Source organism: Ctenocephalides felis, unplaced genomic scaffold (assembly GCF_003426905.1).
Source record: "Ctenocephalides felis isolate EL2017-DRISC unplaced genomic scaffold, ASM342690v1 CF-g0.4_SCAFFOLD_03572, whole genome shotgun sequence".
NCBI classification, from domain to species: domain Eukaryota; kingdom Metazoa; phylum Arthropoda; class Insecta; order Siphonaptera; family Pulicidae; genus Ctenocephalides; species Ctenocephalides felis.
The window spans coordinates 35,893,902-35,921,606 of record NW_020539726.1 but is presented as its reverse complement, the minus strand read 5'-3'; the positions used below and the strand labels follow the sequence as shown (position 1 = coordinate 35,921,606).

Below are 27,705 nucleotides of genomic sequence, written 5' to 3'. Positions count from 1 at the left end.
TTGGACGAAATGTGTAAACTTCTTGCAAACTTGATGTCTCTTCTGAGGGTATCAGCTTGCTACAAAAAATAATTTAAATCTAAAAAACCGAATTTTAAATTTAAGAGAGTCAATTATGATTTTTTCCAAATGTCTGTAAGTAGATAGTTGCTGATGCAGAGTGAATAATTGTTCTACGCTTTTTTGAAAACCCATTTGTTTCGAAAGTTCGCAAAGACATCTTCGATTTATAACAGGTACTGAATGTTCGCTATTTAAAGCTTGGCAGGTTATGTGGTTACAAAACTGGTAGAAATGTTCCTGAGTCATTTGATTGCAAGTGTTTAATAGTATAGATAGACCTAAAAAAAATTAGAGCTATATATAAGTCTAGCTGACCCGGCAAACGTTGTTTTGCTAAGTAAGGTATACACCTAAGTCTGTTTTTACACGGTAGATTGGTTCCAGAAGAAGCCGTGTAAAAAAAAAACGTGTAAAAAAAGACATTGATCTTATACAAAAATGGGTGATTTGTTCCTAATCTCTAAAACCTATTAAAATTAGTGAAAAACAAGAATTTTTAAGAACAAGAATTCATGATTATTTTAGTTAGTGCTATTCACATTTGCCTTGACCAGTAAAAATTGTTTGTACTCCCTAAAGGGGAATTCACTTAAATCATTAAGCTAGTGTTCGCAAACTATCGATACTATCGATGGTTTCAGACTTTTTTCTTTCATAAATACTTTTTTGTGATATGAACATACTTCGCAAAAATTAAATTTGACAAAGAAAATTTAAGTACATAAAATTTCAAATCGTGCTAAATGGAATAAAATCGTGTAAACAAATTAAAAATATTCAAATTTCAAACCGTGTTATATCAAAACCGTGTACAAAAAGACCGTGTAAAAACAGACTTAGGTGTATTCTAAACAATTTCTAGAGAATTTCTAGAAAATATTTAATACTTTAAGTGTATAAGAAGGATGTGTTGTTTGAATGCTATATACAATGAGGTATTATCAAAACAATAAACCGCATTAGTTTGTCTATATTTTGTCAATACTATCAAATCAAAAATATAAACTATATTGTGAAAACCAAAACAATTTTATCACAACAAACAACACATTTCAAACGAACAATTATCTGACAACGTTCAGTAAAACTGCCAGCTACTTCATCATTGTAGAAATGTGCTTTTTTGATGTCTTTCAAAAATTTGTCATAAGCGCAATACTTGACGCAGATGCTATAGCATTCACGATTTAAATATGATAATATGAAACTTTTAAAGGGCGCCAACTTTTTCCTTTTTCCATAGTTGCGTAAAATGGCGCAATATTTGTCGTGGATGCTATAGCATTCATCTAGTATATAACGATCAAAATACGATAAATACGACTACTCAAACTCTTATTGGGCGCGAACGTGTTAACGTGCAAGATTACTCTTCAGCTAAAACTGCATCAATTTCCATAGTCAATAATTTGACGTAGATGCTATAGCATTCATCTAGTAAAACCATTAAAATATGATTTATGATTTAGAACTTTTTACCCCTTAGACGGGGTAACTTGGAGCGGCCAGATGGCAAACAGGTTTAATGTCTTATTTTAATTTTAAAGGTATTTTATAAAATAATTATATTTTTAACTAATGCTAAAAAACTACCAACGGAAGAAAATATTTTTATTGTGGATTTTCAAATATAACCGAGTTTATCTCCCGATAGCAAAGTCATAAGAATCAAGGCTGTAGCTGGTTATTCATCTGTTTCCCTCTACTTTCAAATATTGTTGTTAAACAATGCTTAACTTTACTGGTTTTTGACACATCGGTGGTGGACCTTTTTAACCCCGGACCATCATATATTACTATCTATTTTTCGATAATTTTTGGGAAATTATAACTGAGAAAATGTTATTTGACAAAATGTCCCTATGATAGATTTCAAATTTAGGTTCTGAATTTAAATAACATAAATAAAAATAATATAACTCAGAAAATGTTTTATAAATACCAATAATTATACAAATGAGATCTTTCAGAGCACCGTGTTTGAGAAAAATATGCCAAAAAGTGCATTTTCATATTAACATTTCAAAAAAGTTGATATTTTGAGTTACTAGTAACACTTGCGCGGCCCCATTTGCAAACGTTTTTGTATATAAATAAAACTACAAACAAAACTACTTACTACAATTTAATCATAATTAAATAATATTCACGTAAAACATCCTATTAAACGTAATTGAACATCATCTGTCAAAAACGTTTGACATTTGACGTATTAGCCACCGCCCATCGTTTTATTCAAATTATGCTTCTACAAAAATCTTCAAATTAAAAATGTAAAGTTTCTACGCGATTTTGAAATAATCGCGTATAATATCTCACCTTTCCGACAACCTGCTAATTAGCACGAATTTTTCAAAACTAAAACTGGCCAAATCGGTTTAGCCGTTTTCGAATTTTAGCGGATCATTTGATCGAGAGCTCCATTTTTATATATAAGAAGATATATATATATATATATATATATATATATATATAATAGTATATATATATATATATATATATATATATTTATTTACCTAACGGTTTCAAAGAATTAATATGCTGGTTCCAAGACTGATCGTCAAATTGCAATTTAAAAGGACTAGTCCGATCATGAGTTATATCCAAAACTTCAGGTACAGATATAGGAGTAGGTTTAGACAAATGTGCGGCTGTAGCAATTAATTTTTTATCTTTGGTATCCAGTTCAGTATCCTTAGAAATAAGACTAGACTTACTGCAAAACCAAAAACACCACATAGTAAAGGAAACATGTAATTAAAGCCAATGTTATGGCAAGGCCATGTTACGCTCCAACTTGCATACATTAGTCTACTCAATCATACTGTCAAAATGTCATATATTTGCTGTGCATTCAGGCGTTTTACACGTAAACTGCAACGTCACAAAACGTCATAAAAGTAACAATCTAAAATTTTGAAGTAAAACTTCTTTAGACTGATCTGTTACATGTGTAAATTTTGTGGACAAATCACGTAGTCAATTGCAATATCCGGATTCTATTCAAAAAGACCTTTCAAACGATACCCAACATGCCAAATAACACAATTTAATTTTTTAAACTCACTCGTATGTTATGAAGCTGAGTCAGAAACACCCTGTTATATAACATCGTTTTTTATGACATTTGTGCGGTTTCTACGTTATGTTTTCTATCTGACAATCTGAGATATACGCCTGACTGCAGAGCAATGGCTTTTGACAATATTTAGTATGGAAAGTTCTTCATAACATAGCCTTGCCATAACATTTTTCTGTTATGCAGCAAAGTGTCATGAATTTTCTTACCTGGAATTTAGAGTTTTATCGGCGGCAGTTCGAAAGAAAAATAGTTTTTCGGCGGTTGGATTAGGCCACGATAAAATACCCTTTTTTGTCTACGCAACATAAAGCCTAGGAAATAAAAGTAAATTGGGTGAAAATCATTCTTAGGAGCGTAGATCTTTACAGATTAGAGATATGGACATTAAGGTAAGATAACAAAAACCATCTGAGTTTTGAAGAGTTTTGAAATGTGGTATTGAAAAATAAAACTAGTGGTATATAGCATCGTGCCTTAAATCAAATTCCAAACTCTGGGGGTCTAAAAATCCTTAAAAAATCTGTCACGTGATTAATGGACGCCCCCTAAGATAAAGATAACAAATGAAGAAGTCCTGAAAAAATGGACAACAAAAGACTTTACAGAGCACGATCTTGAAAAAAAAAGGAAACTGGATCGAACCCATTCTGCCTTCTACAAAAAAGTGCCTTCTACATGACGTCATCAAAGGTAAAAAGAAAGATTTAAAAAGATTAAGAATAAAACTTACGCGACATGATGACCAATCATCGATCGATCGATGTCATCGAATGCGAAAGACGAATCATTGGCACTCGACTCGAGCGTAACGCAACTTCCGTTGCATTTGCACAGATTTACTCTCTAGTCGCGCCTAAAAAAGTTTTACTTCAAAAATGCAGATGAAGAAAAAATACAGGAAACTCAAAGTCGAAGCACAGGACAAGAAAGCATGAAGCAGATGAAAAGGAAATTGCATAAAAAGTAATTTTTGGGGCAAATGAAACGATTGATTTATTATTAACTTCCCTTTAAGTTATAGTAATGAGCCGAAAGTCGAAAATAAAAATTTTTACATTAAAAATTCAAAAAAACACCCAGGCTAAGCACAGTCTAAGCGCCACTCTGGTACAAATGTTTACCCAAGTGCGTTTAGACTGTTTATGTACTGTGCTGTTCTAATTTTGTGAGAAAACTATTGAAAAATATGAAAATGCCGCCGAGCCAAGCACAGTATAAGTGAAAATGTCGCACAAAATTATTTGCAAATGCGTTTAGACTGTGACTATACAGGAGCACTTTTCCAATTTTAGGTAAATTAATAAAAATGTAATTTTGGAATAAAACATTCAAAAAATTTCCCGGACTAAGCACAGTCTAAGTGATAATCTGGTACAAATATTATCACAAGCGCGTTTAGACTGTGAGTGTACTCTGGAAGCTCTTTTCCAATTTTAATTAAATTATAGAAATGTAATTTTGAGGTAAAAATGCAATACTTTTTCAGTTATGTGGAAATTATTGAAAAATGTAAAAATACCGCCAAGCTAAACACCGTCTAAGCGAAAATGTGGAACAAAATTATTTGCAAATGCGTTTAGACTGTGACTATGCGGGAGCACTTTTTCAATTTTGGGTAAATAAGGCAACATTTTTTTTTTAAATGAATTCGAAATGAAATGACGATTGTTAAAATGTTCTAGAGATAAATTGATTTATGATTTACATTTGATTTGCTCAGATATAACAAACAAGATAGCAAAAATAATGAAAGTTACACTATTTGTAATAATATATTTGAAAACGTTTAAAATTTCCCGAATATTTCATTACGATACGGGAAGTTCCAGCAATTTGCTTTAAGACACGATGCCATACACCACTAGTTACCATTTATTATTATTCTTACCGTAACAGTTCCCAAAACGTGAACAATATTAGTGGTTCTAAACATAAAGCAATCAGATCCCGATAGAAGACCCTTCATATAATTCACAACATTGCATACTGGTATTTTTTCTCCGAATGGAAACGTGGCTTTGTTCACTGCTTGTTCTAATAAATATTCACTATTGTTCGGAATTACTTTATTATTATCTAAGCATATATCTAAAAATGATTTCAACCTGAAAAAAAAACAATATTTAGAAGTTTGTAATAATAATTTAAATATTTGTTGTGATGTGCCAAGATTCAAAACTGTTCCGAATCAAAACGTAATTAAAACGTAAATATAATGTAACAGACGTGACGTCGAGCATAGCGATTACATAACCTAGAAGGCACATAAATGTTTAAGAAGTAAAGAGAAAGATAAATAGAAAGGTAAATAGAAAGAGAAAATAAGAAAAGAAAGAGAAGATAAGAGAAAATAAATAAAAGAGAAATAGAAATATAAAGATAAAGAGAAATAAAGAAATAGAAAGATAAATATAAATATAAAGATAAATAAACTAAAATATAAAGAAAAAATATAAAATACAGATAAATATAAATATAAATATAAAGATAACATATAATATAAAATAGAAAGATATCTAAATATAAACATATAAATATAAATATAAATATAAATATAAATATAAATGCAAATATAAATGTAAATATAAATATAAATATAAATATAAATATAAATATAAATGCAAATATAAATGTGAATATAAATATAAATATAAATATAAATATAAATATAAATTCAAATGCAAATATAAATGCAAATATAAATATAAATATAAATATACACCTAAGTCTGTTTTTACACGGTAGATTGGTTCCAGAAGAAGCCGTGTAAAAAAAAACGTGTAAAAAGACATTGATCTTATACAAAAATGGGTGATTTGTTCCTAATCTCTAAAACCTATTAAAATTAGTGAAGAAACAAGAATTCATGTTTATTTTATTAAATCAAAAATATAATGCTTATTTTCACAAGCATAGTAATTAATGATAAAAAAGATATGCACTCTAATGTTAAAAGAAATATAAATTAAATGTATGGCAAGTTCAGGAACTAAAAAACTATGTTGTGAACGAAAAGAATAGGTTTTTCATTTTTTAAGGTAAAAAATAAAATAAAACTAGTGGGGTGGGTGGCATCGTGCCTTAAGGCAAATTGCTGGAACTTCCCGTACCGTAACGAAATGTTCGAAGATTACTGAATGTTTTCAAATAGATTATTATATATATTGTAACATTGTCTAATATTTATAAGAATTATATAAACTGAATTGCAGAGTTGAAATTATTTGTAAAGTATATTAGAACTATAGTCAGAATTAAAAATAAATATTTTCGATATACAAAAAACTAAAAAAAAAAAAAAAAAAAGAAAATTTTTTTTCCAAAATCGATTATTTTGTTGAAACAAGCAGAAAGTTCTTTGAATCATTTAATTCGAACGCTTAGTTCTCTCAAAAACTGCCATTTTTTAACATTTAGCTCTGAATCTCCGAAACCGCTGGGTCTACCTTTGCCAAAAACTAATAAACACTTTTCCCCGGCATTACGAACTGAATGTTTTTTGGATCATACAAATCGGATGATCCGTTCTCTCAAAAACTCGATATCTATTTTCTGCATTCTTTGCTCCGTATCTCCGTAACGGCTTGACCTGCCTCTGCCAAAAACTAATCAGCACATCTCACTATCAATAGGGATCGAATGGTAAATGAAACATTCGAATCGGTTGATCTGTGCGCCCGAAAACGAGGACGAAAAATTGTATCCATACCCACACACATCCATTTAGTTTCTGAGGTATGCCAGTAAAATGTTCAGAAACTTTCAAAACGTCGAGAAATGTAAAAATTTTCATTTTCGATTTTCGGCCCATCATTATAACTACCCTACGGGAAGTTAAATATAAATATAAATATATAAATATATAAATATATAAATATAAATATACGGTTACGTAACGGTTTCGTTTTTGTTATAATTGAGTAATTCAATTTCTGATCCGAACCAAAAGATGACCGGGCAATTCTGCATCATAAAATAGCATTCATCAGTATATTCTAAAATCTCGACAAACTAACATATTTTTTATGAAGCAGTAACAAAAAATCCAGTTTTAAAATTTCGATTAGGCACATCACTACCAATAATATTTTTATTTCCCATACCTGGCAATTCCAAGACAGTTCAAAAATATCCAAACGGCCGGAAAAACTGTCGGCATCAAAGGTACAACCACTGTAAGAGGAGCTGTGAAAAACAAATCGTTGACACTTAAAGAGTATAATGAATTTTCCCAATAAAACTCAATCATTTCGGTGTATCGCAAAAATCCGAAAAGCAGCGCCAAAATCAGCAGTACGGTGAGGCAAGAATAATGTAGAATTACTGTCACCAGCTGAAAAAAAAGAAATACATATATATATATATATATATATATATATATATATATATATATATATATGATATTCAGTTTTCAGGGCAATACATCAATTAAAAAATTTGTATGACTTTAAAACAATTTTATTTTTTCCATACGTTTCGACACATAGTTTTGTGTCATCTTCAGTGGACTCTATTTTGAAGGTACAGATAAAATTATTAATTAAAACTAATATATAAGAAGTGATATGGTATGAACTTACATGTAATTGTAATAATCCTAATTATTTGCATTGTGAACAATTATAATTAGGAAATAATTAGGATTATTACAATTACATGTAAGTTCATACCATATCACTTCTTATATATTAGTTTTAATTAATAATTTTATCTGTACCTTCAAAATAGAGTCCACTGAAGATGACACAAAACTATGTGTCGAAACGTACGGAAAAAATAAAATTGTTTTAAAGTCATACAAATTTTTTAATTGATGTATTGCCCTGAAAACTGAATATCATATATATATATATATATATATATATATATATATATATATATATATATTAACAAAGTCTAATAATCGGGCATAACATTAAATGGGGTTTTTTGCCATATGTTTGCCATACATTAAAGAATTGTATGTTCCTTGGAAAAAACTTTTTTATAAATCTGGACTTCGACTTGTAACCAATTTTAGTACAACTACTAGCACTATTTTTACCAAGACAAAAACCCCATTTAATATTGAACGACTCAGAAATCTCGTCTATCAAATAAATTGTTTAGACTGTAATTTAATTTACATAGGAGAAACTAGCCAGAACCTCAATAAACGGTTACAACAACATAAAAACAATTCAAAAAACCCCAAACAATTCAAAACGGTTCTTGCAGACCATATATACACTTTAAAACACAATATGGACTTTTCTAATCCGACTGTACTACAATTTGAACAAAATTTATTTAAACGAAGAATTATAGAGGGATCTTTTTTAACTATTTATAACAATAAGACAATAAATAAACGGAATGAACTCAACACGCTGTGCGACACAAATCTCTTCTATTTAGATAACATTTCCAAATTTCTTACAAAACAATAAAAGCGTTCGCGCAAAGGTTTTACAATTCGTTCCACACATGTGCAGAATCTTGGTAAAAATATTTTTTAAAAAAATGTCTTTCTCCATTACATCTTCAACCAGTCTACGAATAACACACTATCCATTTGTGATTTTTTCAAATCAGTATTTTGTGAAAATATTGTGTAATTACATGTTAATGTTTATAGTACATAGTGTAGTGCATTACCATATCCTAATACCATGGATTATTAAAGTTTTCCAAATTAACACTAAGATCAACTAATTGTAAGTACTAATTACTATTTTATTTTTTCTTTTCACTCCAATTCAATTGTTTTAGTTTTTAATTTTATTTTTAGTTTCCACTGAATGAAGGCTAGGATTATAGCCGAAACGTATGGATTTAAAATAAATTTTTGAAAGAAATTCATGTTTTTTATTGATGTTATGCCCGATTATTAGACTTTGTTAATACATATGTCAACATCAAATTCAGAATCATACAAATATATATATATATATATATATATATATATATATATATATATATATATATATTAGACTAGTTTAAAAAAAATGTATGTCTTAAATTACCAAGTATCGTTGAGAATCATGAAGCGAATTAGGTCTTTCCAAAGATTTATTTAAAGCGATCCTGATATTGTTCAAGTACGGCGTTTCTTCTAACATGTATAACTTATTTTTCATGGGTAATCTTAATTTAGGGGTTGACAGAACTTCTTCATTCTGTAACAAAAAAATATATCTTATATATAAAATTCTTCTGTAATGGTGTATGAAAGGATAATCCTCCTAAACGATTATTCAGATTTTGATAAATCTTCCTAAAGTTTGTTAAGGGATTTTTTTAAGAGTTTTTGATTTATAGAAATATAGTTAGATTGTAGAAATAAATGGAAAAAATTACAAAAAATCGCTTAGTATTGTTTGACTTTAAAAATATTTGAGGCATTGTTTGACATTAAAAACAAATGAAAACTGTCATCGGCCAAAAAATTTCAATTCACTTATGAGCTAAGACAATATTAGAATATAATATATTTATGATTATGAATAAGAAAATGTAATGTCTATATTATTATTGCCGAAAAGCAGCTGAGATGTGCCAAAAATTAAAATAATATAAGATACAGTATATGGTTTGGCAGATGAACAGTCTGCGCATGCGTCTGACGGTTGTGGAATGTCAGTGAATATACCCTATATAATTTAATTTGCCAGATTATTATTTTTTAACTAATGCAGCCGTGTTTTGCCTTACTTTACTAAATCACAATACAAAATAAATTTACTCATTCAAAAATTTTTTTAGAAGCTTTATTGTGTCAAAAATTCATATGTTTGGCATTGGATACGGAATATTTACTCAAGTCAGTAGAGCGCTTTGAGTCTGAATTTTTTTACTGTGCTCCAATTTGTATGAAATTTTGGAATTAGGTTCATCTTACTTTCAAATTCAAAAGTGAAAATAATTTAGACTCCACGGGCGTATGACACCCCTTCTCAGCGGTGTAATTTTTTTTTTCAAAAACCAATTGTTTTGTCAATACAAGCAAAAAGTTTTTTGAATCATTCCAATCGGACGCTTAGTTCTCTCAAAAAACTGCAATTTTTTGCACATTTAGCTCCGTATCTCCGAAACGGCTGGACCTGCATTTGCCAAAAACTAAACGCCAAATCTCCTTAACAATAGAAATCGAATTCACATTCAAATCAGTTAATCCGTGCGCCCGAAAACGTGAAAAAACAATCATATCCATACACACACACACATCAATTTTTCTAGGGTATGCTAAAACGTTCAGAAACCACTGAAACGTGAAAATATTCAATAAATCAAGTTTCAAATAACTTACGGCATTTGGTCCATAAACATCCCCAGCTTGCAAATGCTTCGGTTCATCTGTTGTCAAAAGCGCAGAACAACTTCCTGGTATAACTTGTCCAGGACGTAACACAAGGATGTCCCCTTGGACAAGTAGAGCCCACGGTAGATTTATAACCATACCTGTAAAAAATTAATAAAATTATAAAGCATACAAAAAACAAGAATTTATATAAATATAAATATAATTTATATATATAAATATAAATATTTATATTTATATTATATTTATATTATTACCGTCTCGATATGTCCATTGCAAAGTTAAACATGGTGAATACGGTGAGCATAAATTAGGATACACATCAGAACTCCAGTTGCAACTTTGTTCGGCTTTATCTAATAAATCTATAACAAAAAAACACATTAATTTTAACCGATTAAGTACAACATAACCTCAAAATTTTACCTAATAATCCTCGTATACGTCTAGGGAGTTCTGAGTACCTCAGCAGACTTTCTCTTACAACTAATACAATATTTATAATAAAAATAATTAGGATGACTACAAGTTGTATACAAAGCCATGGTTGTACTTCCTGGTTTACGATTAAGCCGGTGAAAATAGTAAATAAAGTTAGAATGTATACGAGAACACTGGGCCAAGTTATTAAACTATTTACACTCGAATGGTGGAAGGAGTCTCTTAGTACATTTTAAGAATACTGAAACAAAAACAATACTTATATATAACTACACCTAAGACAACTATTATTATTATTATTATTATTATTATTATTATTATTACCTGGTTTTAGGATGTTGCACATAATACTCCTGTAGTTCTAAATTTATTTCATGTTTTAATTTATTTATAGCCTCTTTGGAAGTCAGACCAAATTTATCCTTGAAGTAATTTGGTTGCTGTCTTGCCATTTATTGTACTAAATTAATATTCTTCCTATTGTTGTTCTAAATTATCTAATACCGTTAACTAGTATTGCACTTTATGTGTTTTAAGGAATACATTTTAATTAGATTTTAGTGTTACTGTAATGTTTTTATATGTTGCATGTTTGTGTTTAATAATAAATAAACATCTAGGCCAGATAACCAAGAATTTGCATTTTGACAGCATCCATTTTGAGATTATAATAGTGTCGCCATCTTGTGGCGATTTTTAAAAACATTATTTAAATTATTTAATTTATATAAATAAAGTTTAAATAATATTATTTATATTAGATTTTTTATTACTTGATTGCAAAATTCTATTAATATATATATATATATATATATATATATATATATGTTTTTTAATTTTAGGGTTGACTATTTTTGTAGCTTCCACTTTAGCAGATTTCATTACACTTGTAACCATAGCAACCGCAAACAGAACAAACATTTCACATTTTTCTTCACATTTTGTTCTCCAGTATTTTTCATTTTATATATATATATATTAATTTATATAATAATTATGTGATATTAATTTACATTTTATATAAAAAATAAATTGAAATAGTTGTGCAATTGTATCCAATATGTCTTACAGAGAAATCAGAGGTAAAACAATAATATTACATATTTACTTTAATAAATGGGTCAATTCTGCTGTAAAATAGACGCAATGTTATGTTACGTTCTAGTTTTCATACAAAATGCAACTAAATTCTGTCAAAAGGCCATGTATTTGCTGTGCTATCAGGCGTTTTACACATAAAATGCAACTTCACTCATATGTTATCAAGATGCAGTTATGATAACATTATTTTTGTGACATTTGTGCATTTTTTAGGTTATGTTTTGTATCTAAAACGCCTGACTGCACAGCAACCACATTGGATTTTGACAGTTTTTAGTACCACTTTATATGAAACATAGCTTTGCCATAACATTGATATATTATACGGCTGGATCGGCCCCAAAGTCTTGGCAAAATCTATTAAATCCATCTGTTAAAAATATATATGTATTATTTTATTATTTTGGAATATTATTATATTAAAAAAAATCATTAAATTTAAACCATTTGTGTAAACTAAGATGCCTAGTTTTCTGGTCATGGTGATTGTTTTATAGTTTGATCTATTTTGCAATGATTTGTTTCAACATGTATAAGTTATTATATATCATTGAAAAGCAGATAAAATTATCTATTAATCTGTGTATAACAATTTAAATCATCAGGAACAAAAAATATATTTAAAAAATCATTGAATTTTAAACGAGCCATTTGTTTAAACTCAGCAGCTCATTTTTCTGGTGATAGTAATTGTTTTATAGTTTGATCTATTTCTCAATAGTTTGTTTCAACATGTATAAGTTATTATATATCATTGAAAAACAGATAAAATTATAAATCTGTATATAACAATTTAAATCATCAGGAACAAAAAATATATTTAAAAAATCATTAAATTTTAAACGAGACGTTTGTGTAAACTAGATGGCCATTTTTCTGGTGATGGTGATTATTTTATAGTTTGATTTATCTTTCAATAACTTGTATCGACATGTATATATGTTTCTATATATCATTGAAAAACAGATAAACTTTTTTAAAAATCTGTATATAACAATTTAAATCATGAGGAACAAACAATATATTCAAAAATTCGTTGAATTTTAAAGGAGCCATTTGTGTAATCTAAAATGCCTAGTTTTCTGGTTACATTGTTTTATAGTTCGATCAATTTTTTAATAATATGAGAATTTTTTAGCTTTTAAAAACGCTCAATTTTACGTAAAAAAATTTCATCAAGGGTTGTCCAATTTTAACATTTATTTTTTAATGTATTAGATCACTTTTCTTAATTTTTTTGAAAAATACATGGAAACAACCCTCAATTTTCACCTTCCAACCACACTTTCCAATTTCATTAACTATTTTTAACCTGTTTGATAATGGTCAATTATCGTCTTTTTATGGACGAGCTTATATTATACGTTGCAATGCTGAATGGGATGTTTCACTCGTTGATGCATCTAATACTGCTCAACAATCAATCACAAAAGTTACGAGCGCTGATAACTAAATTTAACTGAATCACATTTTTGTTTGGATTTTTGTTGAACGGGTGATCAAGGTACTTAATTCAATTTTTTTCGTCTGATATTTTTCTTTAAATTTTATATCTGATATTTTTCTTTAAAGTACCTTTTTATTTTAATCCGATATACCTTCAGTCATTCTCCTGTCTACATGCATCTATCAACTCTTTTTTTTCACATGACTACCTGTGTGTACGTGTGTCGCTTACTTATCCCTCTGATTCAAATTAGTAAGAATACTAATTCCTTCACTGGGCGGCTCGCTGTTCCGTACAGCAGTATCAATAATTAATAATATATATTCTATTTTTTTTTTTAGATTTTTCCGAGCACCTCCGAATCTTGGATTACCCACATTCGACGACATTGCCAACTGTCAACAATGGCGGCTTCTCAGCATTGGCGGTGCTGCTGCAATGGTTAGCCGGTAGAGTGGAAACTGGCGCAAGTATCGCAGGAGACGCCACTCAGGAATCAGGACGGGTGCAACTTATCAGATCGGCGGTGGAATTCATGGTAAGAGAACAAATCTCTAACTAAAGAACAAAATCTCTAACTAAAATAGTCTTTTAAATTTATTAAATCGGCGCAACCGAGAGGAGATGAAATTTTGTCTCGGATACACATACTTTTCCTAATTTTGGTTAGATTTAGAATCACTTGAAACGCCCGAGAAACATGTAATTAATAAAAGCAACGCAAATGAATATTTCTCTTTTGATAGTTAATAAAATATTAATTTTATTTGGCAAGGATAACTGATTTATTTATTCTTAAAATTAGGCTGTGAAGGCTGGAATTAAATTGAATCCAAGAAGATTATATGGTTGTGGAGGAGGTGCAGCAAAAGAGTTACTGAAGGTATATATTTACATACATACACAGATATATATATATATATATATATATATATATATATATATATATATATATATATATAATATTTCTGAAAACCTCATAGGTAACGACAATGCTTGTATCTGCTCCAAAAACTGAAGAAGATCCTTACTCAGACAACACGTCATCTTTAGATATGGATCTTATGGATAAGGTATAACATTATCTTCTATATATATATATATATAAAAATAAGTCGGGTTTTCCTTCCTGACGAAATAACTCCAGAACGCACGAACCGATTTCGACAATTTTGGAAAAGGTATTCGTTGGAAAGGCCTCGGGCTCCGCAAGGTTTATAACTAATAAAATTAGTGGTGCATGGCATCGTGCCCTAATGCAAATTGCTGGAACTTCACGCACCGTAATTAAAAATTCGAGTAATGACATTAGTGAGAATTATCAGAATTATGCTTGGTTAAGTCAACGAGCAATTCTTTCCGCAAAGAATAATGTGGTGTACTCGTACTAAATTTCACCATTAAATCAAAAATTTCTGGCGATTTGGTGACATACCAATGATTCCGACTGGTCGTCCATTTGACTTCAAACGATTGCAATTTCCAGTTCGCAATAACAAGTCTCAAGGCCAATCGCTTAGTGTTTGCGGGATAAATTTCAAATAGATTATTTAGAAAATCATTGTTTTTCACATGGGCAGTTTCACGTTGCCTGTTCACGAGTTGGAAAACCATCCGCTTAGTTTGTGTTAACGTCAGATCAAAAAACAAAAAATGTGGTTTACCAAAGAGCACTTCAATGAAACGGATAATTGGCGGATTCACTTTCATTCACTTAGAGAAGTTCAACTAAAAAACACTTCATTTTTGTAATCGAAATAAATTCATTACTGTTGTATAATAAAATCAAATTTTTCCTTTTCAAATATAAAACAAACAAAAAATTTCTTCATCTTTCTCACGAAACCATCTGGTGGCGAAACGGAGTTCGTAGGGTTTGCTAGTCATCTTATAAAATAAATATAAACTAGCTGTAAGTGGAATTCTGTCTTGAGGCAATTATGGCATCGTGTCTTAAGGCAAATTGCTGGAACTTCCCGCACCGTAACAAAATGTTCGAGGAATACTGAATGTTTTCAAATAGATTATTATAAATATTGTAACATTGTCTAATATTTATGAGAATTATATAAACTGAATTGCAGAGTTGAAATTATTTGTAAAGTATATTAGAACTATAGTCAGAATTAAAAATAAAATCTGAAATATTTTCGATATACAAAAAAACAAAAAAAAAAAAAAATGAAACAAATTTTTTTTTCCCAAAATCAATTATTTTGTTAAGACAAGCAGAAAGTTCTTTGAATCATTTAAATCGGACGCTTAGTTCTCTCAAAAACTGCCATTTTTTACATATTTAGCTCCGTATCTTCGAAATGGCTGCGCCTGCCTTCCCAAAAACTAATAATAAGCACTTCTCCCAATCATTACTAATTGAATGTTTTTTAGATCATTCAAATCGGATACTCCGTTCTCTCAAAAATTCGATATCTATTTTCTGCACTCTTTGCTCCGTATCTCCGAAACGGCTGGACCTGCCTTTGCCAAAAACTAATCAGCTCTTTTCCCTATCAATAGGAATCGAATGTTTTTTGAACCATTCAAATCGGTTGATCCGTGCGCCCTAAAACGTGACTGGAAATTTGTATCCATACATACATATATACACACACACACACACATCCATTTTTTCTGAGGTATGCCAAAACGTTCAGAAACCTTCAAAACGTCGAGAAATGTTGAAATTTTCAATTTCGATTTTCGGCCCATTACAATAACTTACCCTACGGGAAGTTAATAAATTAATGAATTTTTTTATCCAGGTTGAAGAACTTAGAACAGCAAGATCACTATCATCAGAACTCACAAATCGAGGAGCAACACTGTATGATTTACTTGAAAAGGAAAAAAATAACAAGGTAATGTATATATATATATATATATATATATATATATATAATATATCATAGATATAAAATCCTTCTGTACGGGCGTATAAATTGATACTTTTCCTAAACGGTTATTCGGATTTTGATAAATCTTTTTAGAATTTGTCAAAGAAAATGTTTAAGATTTAATAAACGATAAAACTATAGTAATATTCTTTATATTACTTACCAATTAATTATATTTTGTAAAAGGATTTACGTATCCAACATTCAACAAGAGTCCTGGAACTGCCTGTGGTTGAGGCAGGTCTAAAAGCTGCTGTTAATCAACTGAAAGAACAATTGGACGACAATCAAAATGCCCTGGCAAAGGCAAAAGCTGATAGTGAGAGTCTTGCGAATAAAATCCAACGCAAAGAAACAGAATGCAATCGAGCCAATCAGCGTTTGGCAACTTTGAGCAAAGTCAGGTAATAATAGAACTAGTTGAAAGTGGCATTTAGCCTTAAGGCAAGTTGCGCGAACTTTCCGAAATGTGTAAGAATTGACTTGATCAACCGACATCGAAACCTATATATCTAGATAAAATTGAATTTCGGGAAAGCCTATTAACTGATTGGAATAATTAAAAAAAACATTCGATTCGTATTAATGAGGAGACATGCTAATTAGTTTTTGGCATAGGCAGGTCTAGACGTTTCGGAGTTACGGGGCAAAGAGCACAAAAAGTAGAAATCAAGTTTTTGAGAGCACGAAGCGTCCGAATTGAATAACTCAAATACGTTTTATTTGTATTGACTAAACAAAGAACTGTTTAAATTTTTGGAAAGGCAGGTCTAGCGTTTACGGAGTTTCAAATAAAAATATGTTACAAAAATACCATTTGACGGTCAAAAATGTTCATTACACATATGCACATCAAATTATCACATATTTTATAGAGATTTCAATAATGTGTACACATTTTGTGTCAATTTTTTGGGTTCCGTACCAAGATTTTGCATTTTGAAGTTCGTTTATATGGTTCAAACAAATGTATTCTTTCTTTTTATCTTTTAATCTTTCAATTTTATTGAATAACCTATTTGTATGATTGAAAAAACATTCGGTCCGTACTCGATCGCGAAGCGTTTTTGCAAAAGGCACGCTTAGTCGCTTCGGAGTAATGGAGCGCAAAGGGTGTAAAAATGGTCATGCGGTTTTTGAGAGAACGGATCATCCGATTAGATTAATTCAAAAAATCTTTTGCTTGTGTAGACGGTGTGCAAACAAAGCTTTTGCAGAAAAAATCGTAATTTTGAAAATTTAAAAGAAAAATCAAAATTTTCAAAAAAAAAATGACGTTTTAAAATCCAAATTTTCGAAAATTTTCATCATTTTCAAACAAAATCTATTTTTGAAAAATTTCAAAAAATCTCATTATTAAAAAAAAAAATTCTCACAAAAATTTGAGAATATTTCAAAATCTTCCAAATTCAAAGTTTCAAAAAAATCAAAATTTTCAAAAAAAATAAATAAATTTCAAAAAATTAAAATTTTCGTAATTTTTCATCATTTTCAAAATTAATTATAATAAATAAATTTTTGCAAAATTTTAAAAAATATATCAAAATTAAAAAAAAAGATTTCTCACAAAAATTTGATAATATTTCAAAATTCTCCAAAAAATATTTTAAAGTTTCAAAAAATTCAAATTTTCGAATTTTTTTCTTTTTCAAAAAAATCTAAATTTTGAAAAATTTTAAAAAATATCAAAATTTAAAACAAAGTTTTCTTATAAAAATTTGAGAATATTTCGCGATTTTCAAAAAAATCGAATATTTTCAAACATTTACTACTATACTTTACTCTAAATTTGAGATTCTATGGAAAGTTGTAAAATATTATAGGCCTGAGGAAACTTGAATCATATTCATATAACAAATTTTGCAAATTCAATGACAATAGACTTAGGCACGTAAAATATTATAGGCCTGAGGAAAGTTGTAAAATATTATAGACCTAAAGATAAGAATAATATTTAAAGAATAAGAACACATTTAATTGCTTTAATTAATAATTTAATTTAAATTTAATGGCTTTAGACTTGAGATTCGAAATAAGCCTTGTAAAATATTATAGGCTTGTGGATAGTAGTAAAATTTTCTGCGATTTACAAAAAAAAAAACGTCTTCACTGATCTTCATAAAAAACGGTAAAAAAATCTCTTCACACACACATATACTTTTAGTTCAAAGTTAGTCTCAAACAATTCAGAATGACCAGGATAAAATTATCAAATCAGTTTTTGTGATAAAAACATAAACATCTCCTTCAGGTACAATTTTATTATTTAAAATATATACATATATATACAAGTTAAGACTATACACCAACTTTCTCTTTCTTATCACTCCCATCCAAAACACTGTCAGCTTTCCTCTTATTCCCTTTTTTATTCTGATTGCGTATACTTTTAATCATCTTGCCATCACCTAGCATTATTTTGGCTCTTGTACCGGGTCCCCAATGTGCCGTTGGATTCTCAGGAAACCGCGCAAAACCCATTTTTCTGCTCACAGGATTTGCATCTTTGTGCAATTTAAAATTTATTTCATTTTGTATCGGTTGTTGTAAGATGTTTGTTACGGGTACGTTTGGTATCAGGCGCGACTTTTTAACCGGGTGCTCCTTTTCCCACGTTCTTAGAACGTCCCATAGAAATTGCATGGGGGCGTCTGTTTTTATTGATGTTTTGCAAGCGTGGGAGTATGAGACTTTGTAACCGGAGTTTAGGAGTGCTGATCGTAAGGTGATTATTGGTATTGTTTCGATGTGGAGTGTTGAACATAGTTTTTCTAACGTGTAGTACAAAGGTGTATCTATTTCTTCGTTTACGACTGATAGAACACCCTGCATACGCAAGTGCGTTGCGTATTTTGTACCAAAACTTTCGCAATGTCTTAATAATTTTCGGACGAACGTTTGGTCGTGCAAAGGGTTTATCCAAACAGGCCCCCCGGTGTGATATTTGGACCCACAATGGTCGCACTCGGGTTTTATAGGCGGCCCTGTCGGTATAGCATATTTATACTGATTCATTTGCTTGTTTACACTCGTTTGTTTAGGTTGTACTGTTTTTATTACCCCCAGCGGTTGCAAAACCGTGTACTCGCACCCCGTGCACAAATGCACCAACCCCAATTTACTCGTAGTCTTCTTGCACTCCTTAGGACTAGTATAAACCCTTACAAAAACCCGGATATAAAAATCTATGGATACTGATAACAAAGGCACGATGTGCCTCCCGTATCTATTACTATGCCCTTCTATACACTGCAACAAAATCCTTAAAGCCATTTCGTGACAGGATTTTGTGTGTAAACTTACAGCACCGTATTTTGTGTAACAAGTTTCTGGAGCATTACCCGCTAACACAGCCATATCCGTGGCTGTAACCAAAAGTAAACCCCCGTCACAAACCGCTTGCACGGCTGAGTCTAGGAATATTCCTGGACAACCGTAAGGATCTAAATCTATAGCCGTGAATCTTAAATCTGGTTTACGTTTTTGGTACATCAACATGGTAGCATCATCGTGGTTAGGTGTTACCAAGTGCTCGACTTTATTATGTGTTATTGTACGTTTAATACTTTGTACAGCGTTTAAAGACAAATCATTAGCGACTACATTTTTTAAACCGGGGATTTCTAAAGCATACCTCACACTGCGTAAGCCTGTTGCAGAAAGAGCCTCGAGGATAGACAGACCGTCATCATAAACTTTACCAGGTTCATATGTCTTTGCATCTGTATTTTGTTCATTATTTTTTTGGTGTTTTTCTTCCCTAAATATTTCTCCGAATACAGAAAGTACTGCAATGCTCAAATCTCGGTTAAATTCTTGTACAGGGTTGTAAAATACATTTGAAGCGAACTTAACCTCAGCTTTGCCTTCTTTGATTATATTATAACTTTCATCAGTCATTGTAAATGATATTTATTTTTGTGTTATACTTAAAAAATTGCACTTCATACACTAAATATAAAATATTTATATACAATACACTAATTATGTATTAAAATGATAAAATAATTATTTATTATATTTGTTTTGAAGTGGTATTTAATTTAAGGTTATCTGTCAAACCAAACACATGTCTGAACTTGATCACGTGGTGTTAACATAAGATATATATCAAGAGTGAAGTTGTATGTATAATGTTTGGCGGTAAATTTGAATTTGAATTTGAATTTTATTATTTTTAACTAAATCAGGAGTCAGGAGTATAAAATACAATACAACAATTTTTAAAGATATTGTTCAATATAAAAATAAATCACTAAAATAAAAAACTAAAAGTTAAATATTAAAATTTACATTATATCAAGAGTGAAGTTAGAGTAATGTTTGGCGGTTAATTTGAATTCGTTTGAAAAAGTTTTATCAAATAATTGTTTTATCATGTTTAATACTAGAACTAATAAATAAAAATACTAAATCAGAAATATAAAATACAACACCAACATTTTTAAAGATATTGTTTAATAAAAAAAAACAAACCATTAAAACAATAAAAAACTAAAAGTTAAATATTAATATTTACATTATGAAGAATACTCTTACATATTGTAATGTAAGAGTATTCTTTATAATGTAAATATTAATATTTAACTTTTAGTTTTTTATTGTTAACTTCCCGTAGGGTAAGTTATTGTTATCGTCCAAAAATCGAAATTGAAATTTTTTACATTTCTTCACGTTTCAAAGGTTTTTGAACATTTTGGCATACCTTAGAAAAAATAGATGTTTGTGCGTATGTATCGATACAATTTTTCGTCCACGTTTTCGGGCGCACGGATCAACCGATTTGAATGGTTCAAAAAACATTCGATTCCTATATTGATAGAGAAATGAGTTGATTAGTTTTTGGCAAAGGCAGGTCTAGCCGTTAGGGAGATACGGAGCAAAGAGTGCAGAAAATAGAAATTGAGTTATCTTATGATCTAAAAAGCATTCAATTTGTAATGATTGGGAGAAGTGGTGATTAGATTTTAGCAAAGACAGGTCAAGCCGTTTCGGAGATACAGAGCAAAATGTACAAAAAATGACAGTTTTAGGGAGAACTAGCATCCGATTTGAATGATTCAAAAACTTTCTGCTTGTATTGACGAAACTATTGCTTTTGGAGATTTTTTTTATTTCATTTTTTTTTAATTTCCAAAAAAATATCTTTTCGTAACTAAGTTTTATTCTCGAATATTTAATTAAGGTACGGGAAGTACCAGCAATTTGCCTTAAAGCACGATGCCATACACCACTAGTTTTTATTATAGATAATGCTGTGGTGTAACTGTTTAATAATATTGTGATATTTTTGTGGACAGTAAAAAGTTTCAGCTAAGTAAAAAATTGACAGACAATTTACAAATTAAATACTATTCATTAGTCAAATTATCATATTTTAATCGTTAAATACGATGAATGCTATAGCATCCACGTCAAGTATTACGCTTCTATTGTACGCAATTTGCTTAACCAAGGTAAAAGATAAGAATACAACAATACCTATAAATTCATCAATTAGTCATCACCTTGACAGGTATAATACTTACAAAAATCAAATTCAAAATAAATATTTTTAAAATTCGAATGCTATAGCATTCATGTCATTCTGCATCACAATAAAAATGAATGTTATGGCATTCACGTCGGCGAACGTTTTAAATATGTCTGCTACAACAACAAATACTAAAACTGATAAAATTATTTAATTTTTATTGTATTGTACTTATTATTATATATACATTTTTAAACAAAACTTGACTCAAAAACGTCGAGTGTTCATGGAATAATTTTTAACGAGTTCTTCAGAACGTTTTAAAAGGATCATGTAACTAAATATTATAAACTAGTGGGGCGCATGGCATCGTGCCTTAAGGCAAATTGCTGGAACTTCCCGTACCAAAAATTATTTTTTTAAAATAAATTTACTATGAAAAAAATAGATTTTTGAGAAACTATATATTTTTAACAAAAATTTACTTTTTTTTGAAAAAGACTTTTGAAATATTTTGGAAATTCTGCACTTTTTTTCAAAGCAATCGTACTGCGCGTAAGCGTCGCGCCGCCGTCTAACGGATAAACATTGGTACAGAACCTATAGTAATGTAAACAAAATTTATACTTATTGTTAAAATCTCTATAAAATATCTGATAATTTGATTTGCATATGTCTAATGCTCATTTTCGACCGCCAGATGGCATTTTTTTAATTTTTTTACTAGATCTCCGAAACCGCTAGACCTGCCTTCATGAAATCTTGTTAATACAAGTTAAATTATTCAAATCGGACGCTCCGTTCTCTTAAATACTGAGTCACCGTTTTTGACACTTTTTGCCCCATAACTTCAAAACGGTTAGACCTGCCTTCGCCAAAAACTAATCAGTACGTCTCCTTATCAATGCGAATCGAATATTTTTTTAATTTTTCAAATCTCTTCATCCGTGTTCCCGAAATCGTCGACAAAAATTTGTATCCGAACACACATACACACACACACACATTTTTTTTGAGGTATGCCAGTAAAATGTTCAGAAACCTTAAAAACGTCGAGAAATGCAAAAAATTTCATTTTTGATTTTTGGCTCTTCACTATAACTACCGTACGGGAAGTTAATAATCAATTAATGAAAAGTGCGCTGATAACCTTGACTATCGAAATGTGCTAATTCAATTTAAGTGAAATTAGTTTTAGATTAGACTGTCTTTTAAACATTTATATGTGGCATGCGTTGTAGTGGGTGAACCATCCATATAATTTGGGTTAGACGTGTCTTTTACTTATACATCACACACTTCTATATTCGAAATCAGTTAGCTATTCTGTATACTAAAAATGTTCTTATGGCTAAACAACGTTTGTCAGGCCAGCTAGTATATATATATATATATATATATAATATTTTATTATAAAAAAGCTTATTCAAAACGAACATGTTGTCAGCTTGGAGTTTGTGTAACATGTTCGAAATGAATTGACATGTTACACAAACTCCAAGCTGACAACATGTTCGTTTGGAATAAGCTTTTTTATAATAAAATAATTATTTATTAACTTCCCGTAGGGTGTTATTGTAATGGGCCGAAAATCGGAATTGAAAATTTTTACATTTCTCGACGTTTTGAAGGTTTCTGAACGTTTTGGCATACCTCAGAAAAAATGGATGTGTGTGTGTGTGTGTGTGTATGTGTGTGTGTGTATGTATGTGTGGATACAAATTTCCAGTCACGTTTTAGGGCGCACGGATCAACCGATTTGAATGGTTCAAAAAACTTTCTATTCTATTGATAAGGAAAAGAGCTGATTAGTTTTTGGCAAAGGCAGGTCCAGCCGTTTTGGAGATACGGAGCAAAGAGTGCAGAAAATAGAAATCGAATTTTTGAGAGAACGGAGTATCTGATTTGAATCATCTAAAAAACATTCAATTAGTAATGATTGGGAGAAGTGTTTATCAGTTTTTGGTAAAGGCAGGCCCAGCCATTTCGAAGATACGGAGCTAAATATGTAAAAAATGGCAGTTTTTGAGAGAACTAAGCGTCCGATTCAAATGATTCAAAGAACTTTCTGCTCGTCTTAACAAAATAATTTATTTTGGAAAAAAAATTTTGTTCCAATCTTTTTTTCTTTTTTTCTTTTTTTTTTTTAGTTTTTTGCATATCGAAAATATTTCAGATTTTATTTTATTATTTTATATTAGACAATGATACAATATTTATAATAATCTATTTGAAAACATTCAGTATTCAACGGGAAGTTCCAGCAATTTGCCTTAAGGCACGATGCCATCATTACCTCAAGACAGAATTCCACTTACAGCTAGTTTTTATGTTTATTTTAATTTTACAATTATTTAATATATATGTATATATATATATATATATATATATATATATATATTAATGTATCTTTTATCCTAGGCCTGCCTTCCTGGACGAGCTTGAACGTTTAGAAGAAGAACTGAGTGCAGTTTACGACAAATATGTCCTGTACGTTCGATGTCAGGCCGCTTTAAAAGCCCAAATAAATTCGAACACAGAAATCGATGATTTGAGTCAGACAACACTCAATCAGAAACAGGGAAAAATATTAATACCGCAGAATAAAAATCGAGGAATACCTGCAGGTCGGTAGAAATAATAATAGTCATATATAGAGGTCGATTTAGCCGCACAACATACTAATGTTATGGCAAGGCCATGTTATGAAGAACTTTCCATACTGAATATTGACAAAAGTCATGCGGTTACTGTGCAGTCAGGCGTATATCTCAGGTTGTCGGATAGACTAAACTTAACGTACAAACCGCACAATTGTCAACAAAACGATGTTAGATAACAGTGTGTTTCTGAATCAGTTTCATAACATACGAGTGACGTTGCAGTTTATGTGTGAAACGCCTGAAGGCACAGCAAATACACGACATTTAGAATGTATTCAGTATGATTCAGTGGCATAATATATGGAAGTTGGCGTAACACTTCCTTGCCATAACATTTTTTTGTTACGTGGCAGAATCAGTCCCTATATCTGGTTTATCGACGTTGTAAACAAATATTGGTGGAGTTTTGTTTAACTTAGTTTGGTAGCGTCTTGCTAAATCAAAAATTATTTTCATAATTTATGTTATGAATCAATCGGGTTAAAACAAAATTTGTATTAATCATATATAGGATTAAGGGTGGTCGAGAGCCATGCGGTTGTCGTGCAGTCAGGCGTATTTCTCAGGTTGTTAAAAACTAATTAAAAAATTTAATTTGCTTTGCTTTATTTGACTTAAATGGAGAACCTAACGTAGAATCCGCACAAATTTCGAACAAACTATCTTAGATAACAGGGTCGTTCTGACTCAGCTTCATAACATACGAGTGACGTTGCAGTTTACGTGTAAAACGCCTGAATGTACAGAAAATACACGATATTTCGACAGTATTTAGTTTGATTCAGTAGCATAATGTATGCAAGTTTGAGCGTAACATAGCCTTGCCATAACATTGCTCTGTGATTTCGTTATCTTATAAATATTTTGTTTAGGTTACGATATCAACGATGATGACGATGATACTGATTTAGATGATTTGGATGAATCCATGGATGATACTGAGGATTTGAGAAAAATGGCTAATATGAGTTTGGGTGCTAATAATAAACCGCGTACAAGGACCAGACTTCGAGTTCGTACAGGAGGTAATAATAATAGTCAGTAGAGTCTTTTTTCTCAATATTAATTATTTTATTAATTTGTTATTTAAGTTGCTCGTCAGTAGAGTCCTTTTTTGTTAGTTAAATACATTAAAATAAAATATTTTACACATTTTTTTATATTGCTCGTCAGTAGAGTCCCTTTTTTATTGTTATTATTTTTTTTATAAATTTGTAAAGTTGCTCGTCAGTAGAGTACCTTTTCTTCAAAATTTATTAATTTATTTATTTGTTATTTAAGTTGCTCGTCAGTAGAGTCCCTTTTCTCTAAAATAAATCGTTTTATTAATTTTTTATTTAAGTTGCTCGTCAGTAGAGTTCTTTTGTTCAAAATTGATTTGTTAATTAAGTTTCTTGTCAGTAGAGTCCTTTTCCTTAAAATCAATTATTTTATTGATACGTTATTCAAGTTGTTCGTCAGTAGAGTCCTTTTTCTTTTCAAAATTAATAATTTAACTGATCCATTATTTAAGTTGTTTGTCAGTAGAGTCCTTTCTGTCGTGAAATTACATTTGAATAAATTATTGTACAAATATTTGTGTTGCTTGTCAGTAGAGTCCCTTTTCTCTTGGGTACATGTTAATATTGTTTATTTTATAAATTTGTAAAGTTGCTCGTCAGTAGAGTCCTTTTACCAAAAATTTATTATTTTACTTATCCGATATTTAAGTTGCTCGTCAGTAGAGTCCTTTTTCTTTTAAAAATTTATTAATTTATTGATTTGTTATTCAAGTTGCTCGTCAGTATTCTCTCTAAAATTATTATTTTAGTGATCCCGTAATTTAAACTGCTCGTCAGTAGAGTCCTTTTTACCAAAATTAATTATTTTACTGATTTGTTATTCAAGTTGGTCGTAAGTAGAGTCTTTTTTGTGCCATTAAAATTTAATATTTTACTAATTTCTAATCCAGACTAAAGTTGCTCGTCAGTAGAGTCCTTTTATTGCCAAAAAAACGCATTGAAATTAATTATTTTACAAATTTCTAATAGTACTCGGCAGTAGAGTTCTTTTCTTCGAAATTAATAATTAATAATTATAATAAATATTAATATTAAATATTGAATAATAAATAATTATTAATTTAAGTTAATCATAAATAATTTTTCTTTCTCTCACAAGAACAATAAGAAACTAAATGCTCGTAGAAGTGATATCAACTACATTGTAATATTTTGTAGAACGGTGCACTTAAGACATACACCGTGTAGAATAAAGTGACTCTACCGACGAGCAAATTGCAATATGAAAAAAAGGACTGTACTGACGAACAATTTACAATAATATCATAATAATAAAAGACTGTAGTGACAAGCAAAATACAAAACTAGCAAAAAAAAAATTTACGGACGAAAATCTTACGTTAAAATTGTGTCAGAGTGTAGACTATCAGGACAATTTTGTTATGAGTAGTTGCAATAATATAAAGACGGGATTCTACTTGCGAGCAAAATGTCATAATAAAAAAGGACTGTACTGACGAGCTAAATACAAAACTAGAAAACAAGAAAATTTACTTTAAAATCTTACTTTAAAATTGTGACAGAATGTACACTATCGGGCCAACTCTGTTATGAGTTAAAAACAGAATATCAAAAGGCTACGTACACATAAAACCTAACCTCCAAAACGCACTTTAAACAATTTTAACACAAAATTTGTGTAAGTAAGGAATTTTAACATCTAATTTAATTCAACCTTATTTTTTTTTACTAGCTGGAGGTGATAGAGGTCGCATTTTTGGAGGCATGGGGCCCCACGGAGTCTCCGACAACTCTTTAGGAAACTCTTCAGACTCCTTAGGAATCGGACATGACGCAACTGAAGGTACTATAATACAAACAATTTAAAAAAAAACTATTTTTAATTTAATATCCTTTGATCCAGGTTTGACAGACGATGATGCCAGTTTAAGGTTCGACGAAATCAGCAAACAACCTATGGGCGGACCTGATATACCTGATGCTAGTGACGAGGACTTTTAATAAATAAAGTAGTGATAGTAATAGTATAGTAAATTATTTAATACTCGATTGGGTTCTTAATTAAAGTCAGAAACTGTGAAAATGTTAATCTAATTGCTGGCTGTATTTACATATAAACAAGTTAGGAAGAATGTTACGATAACTGCACCATCTAGAATTCTGTTATCTGAAGATTTTTCACAAACTAAGTAATAGTATTATAGTACAGTAAATGATTT

General features: G+C 30.1%; 4 protein-coding genes across 4 annotated transcripts in view; 2 read left to right on the top strand and 2 right to left on the bottom strand.

Moving 5' to 3' along the window:
• LOC113388428 (transmembrane protein 94) overlaps positions 1-11,338 on the bottom strand; it is a 28,488-nt gene extending 17,150 nt beyond the window's left edge. Inside the window, 12 exon segments of the mRNA XM_026625806.1 lie at positions 1-60; positions 128-341; positions 2,580-2,779; positions 3,352-3,437; positions 3,439-3,456; positions 5,034-5,250; positions 7,249-7,478; positions 9,151-9,303; positions 10,434-10,585; positions 10,703-10,810; positions 10,872-11,107; positions 11,211-11,338. The exon segment at positions 1-60 is cut by the window's left edge and continues 79 nt beyond it. Of these exon segments, the coding sequence (XP_026481591.1) occupies positions 1-60; positions 128-341; positions 2,580-2,779; positions 3,352-3,437; positions 3,439-3,456; positions 5,034-5,250; positions 7,249-7,478; positions 9,151-9,303; positions 10,434-10,585; positions 10,703-10,810; positions 10,872-11,107; positions 11,211-11,338 (1,802 nt within the window).
• Positions 11,339-11,946: 608 nt separating this feature from the next.
• Positions 11,947-16,736, top strand: LOC113388427 (clusterin-associated protein 1 homolog). Its single transcript, XM_026625805.1, has 6 exons — positions 11,947-11,968; positions 13,776-13,972; positions 14,240-14,317; positions 14,418-14,507; positions 16,197-16,292; positions 16,515-16,736. Exons 1-6 carry the CDS (start codon positions 11,947-11,949, stop codon positions 16,734-16,736), a joined length of 705 nt encoding a protein of 234 aa, XP_026481590.1.
• A 1,890-nt stretch (positions 16,737-18,626) lies between these two features.
• Positions 18,627-20,311, bottom strand: LOC113388426 (probable tRNA (guanine(26)-N(2))-dimethyltransferase). The gene has a single exon (XM_026625804.1). It carries the CDS (start codon positions 20,226-20,228, stop codon positions 18,627-18,629), a length of 1,602 nt encoding a protein of 533 aa, XP_026481589.1. The 5' UTR covers positions 20,229-20,311.
• A 2,973-nt stretch (positions 20,312-23,284) lies between these two features.
• On the top strand, positions 23,285-27,487 carry LOC113388425 (clusterin-associated protein 1-like). The gene is made up of 5 exons (XM_026625803.1): positions 23,285-23,313; positions 24,223-24,428; positions 25,337-25,489; positions 27,219-27,329; positions 27,390-27,487. The coding sequence occupies exons 1-5, from the start codon at positions 23,285-23,287 to the stop codon at positions 27,485-27,487; spliced, it is 597 nt and encodes a 198-aa protein (XP_026481588.1).
• The last annotated feature ends 218 nt before the right edge of the window (positions 27,488-27,705 follow it).

Coding starts and splice junctions, on each gene's coding strand:
- LOC113388427 (XM_026625805.1), top strand. CDS start 11,947: ATGTCTTACAGAGAAATCAGAG. Junction 11,969..13,775: donor GTCTTACAGAGAAATCAGAG/GTAAAACAATAA, acceptor TTTTTTTTTTAG/ATTTTTCCGAGCACCTCCGA. Junction 13,973..14,239: donor GATCGGCGGTGGAATTCATG/GTAAGAGAACAA, acceptor TCTTAAAATTAG/GCTGTGAAGGCTGGAATTAA.
- LOC113388426 (XM_026625804.1), bottom strand. CDS start 20,228: ATGACTGATGAAAGTTATAATATAATCAAAGAAGGCAAAGCTGAGGTT.
- LOC113388425 (XM_026625803.1), top strand. CDS start 23,285: ATGTTACACAAACTCCAAGCTGACAACAT. Junction 25,490..27,218: donor ACTTCGAGTTCGTACAGGAG/GTAATAATAATA, acceptor TTTTTTTACTAG/CTGGAGGTGATAGAGGTCGC. Junction 27,330..27,389: donor CGGACATGACGCAACTGAAG/GTACTATAATAC, acceptor CCTTTGATCCAG/GTTTGACAGACGATGATGCC.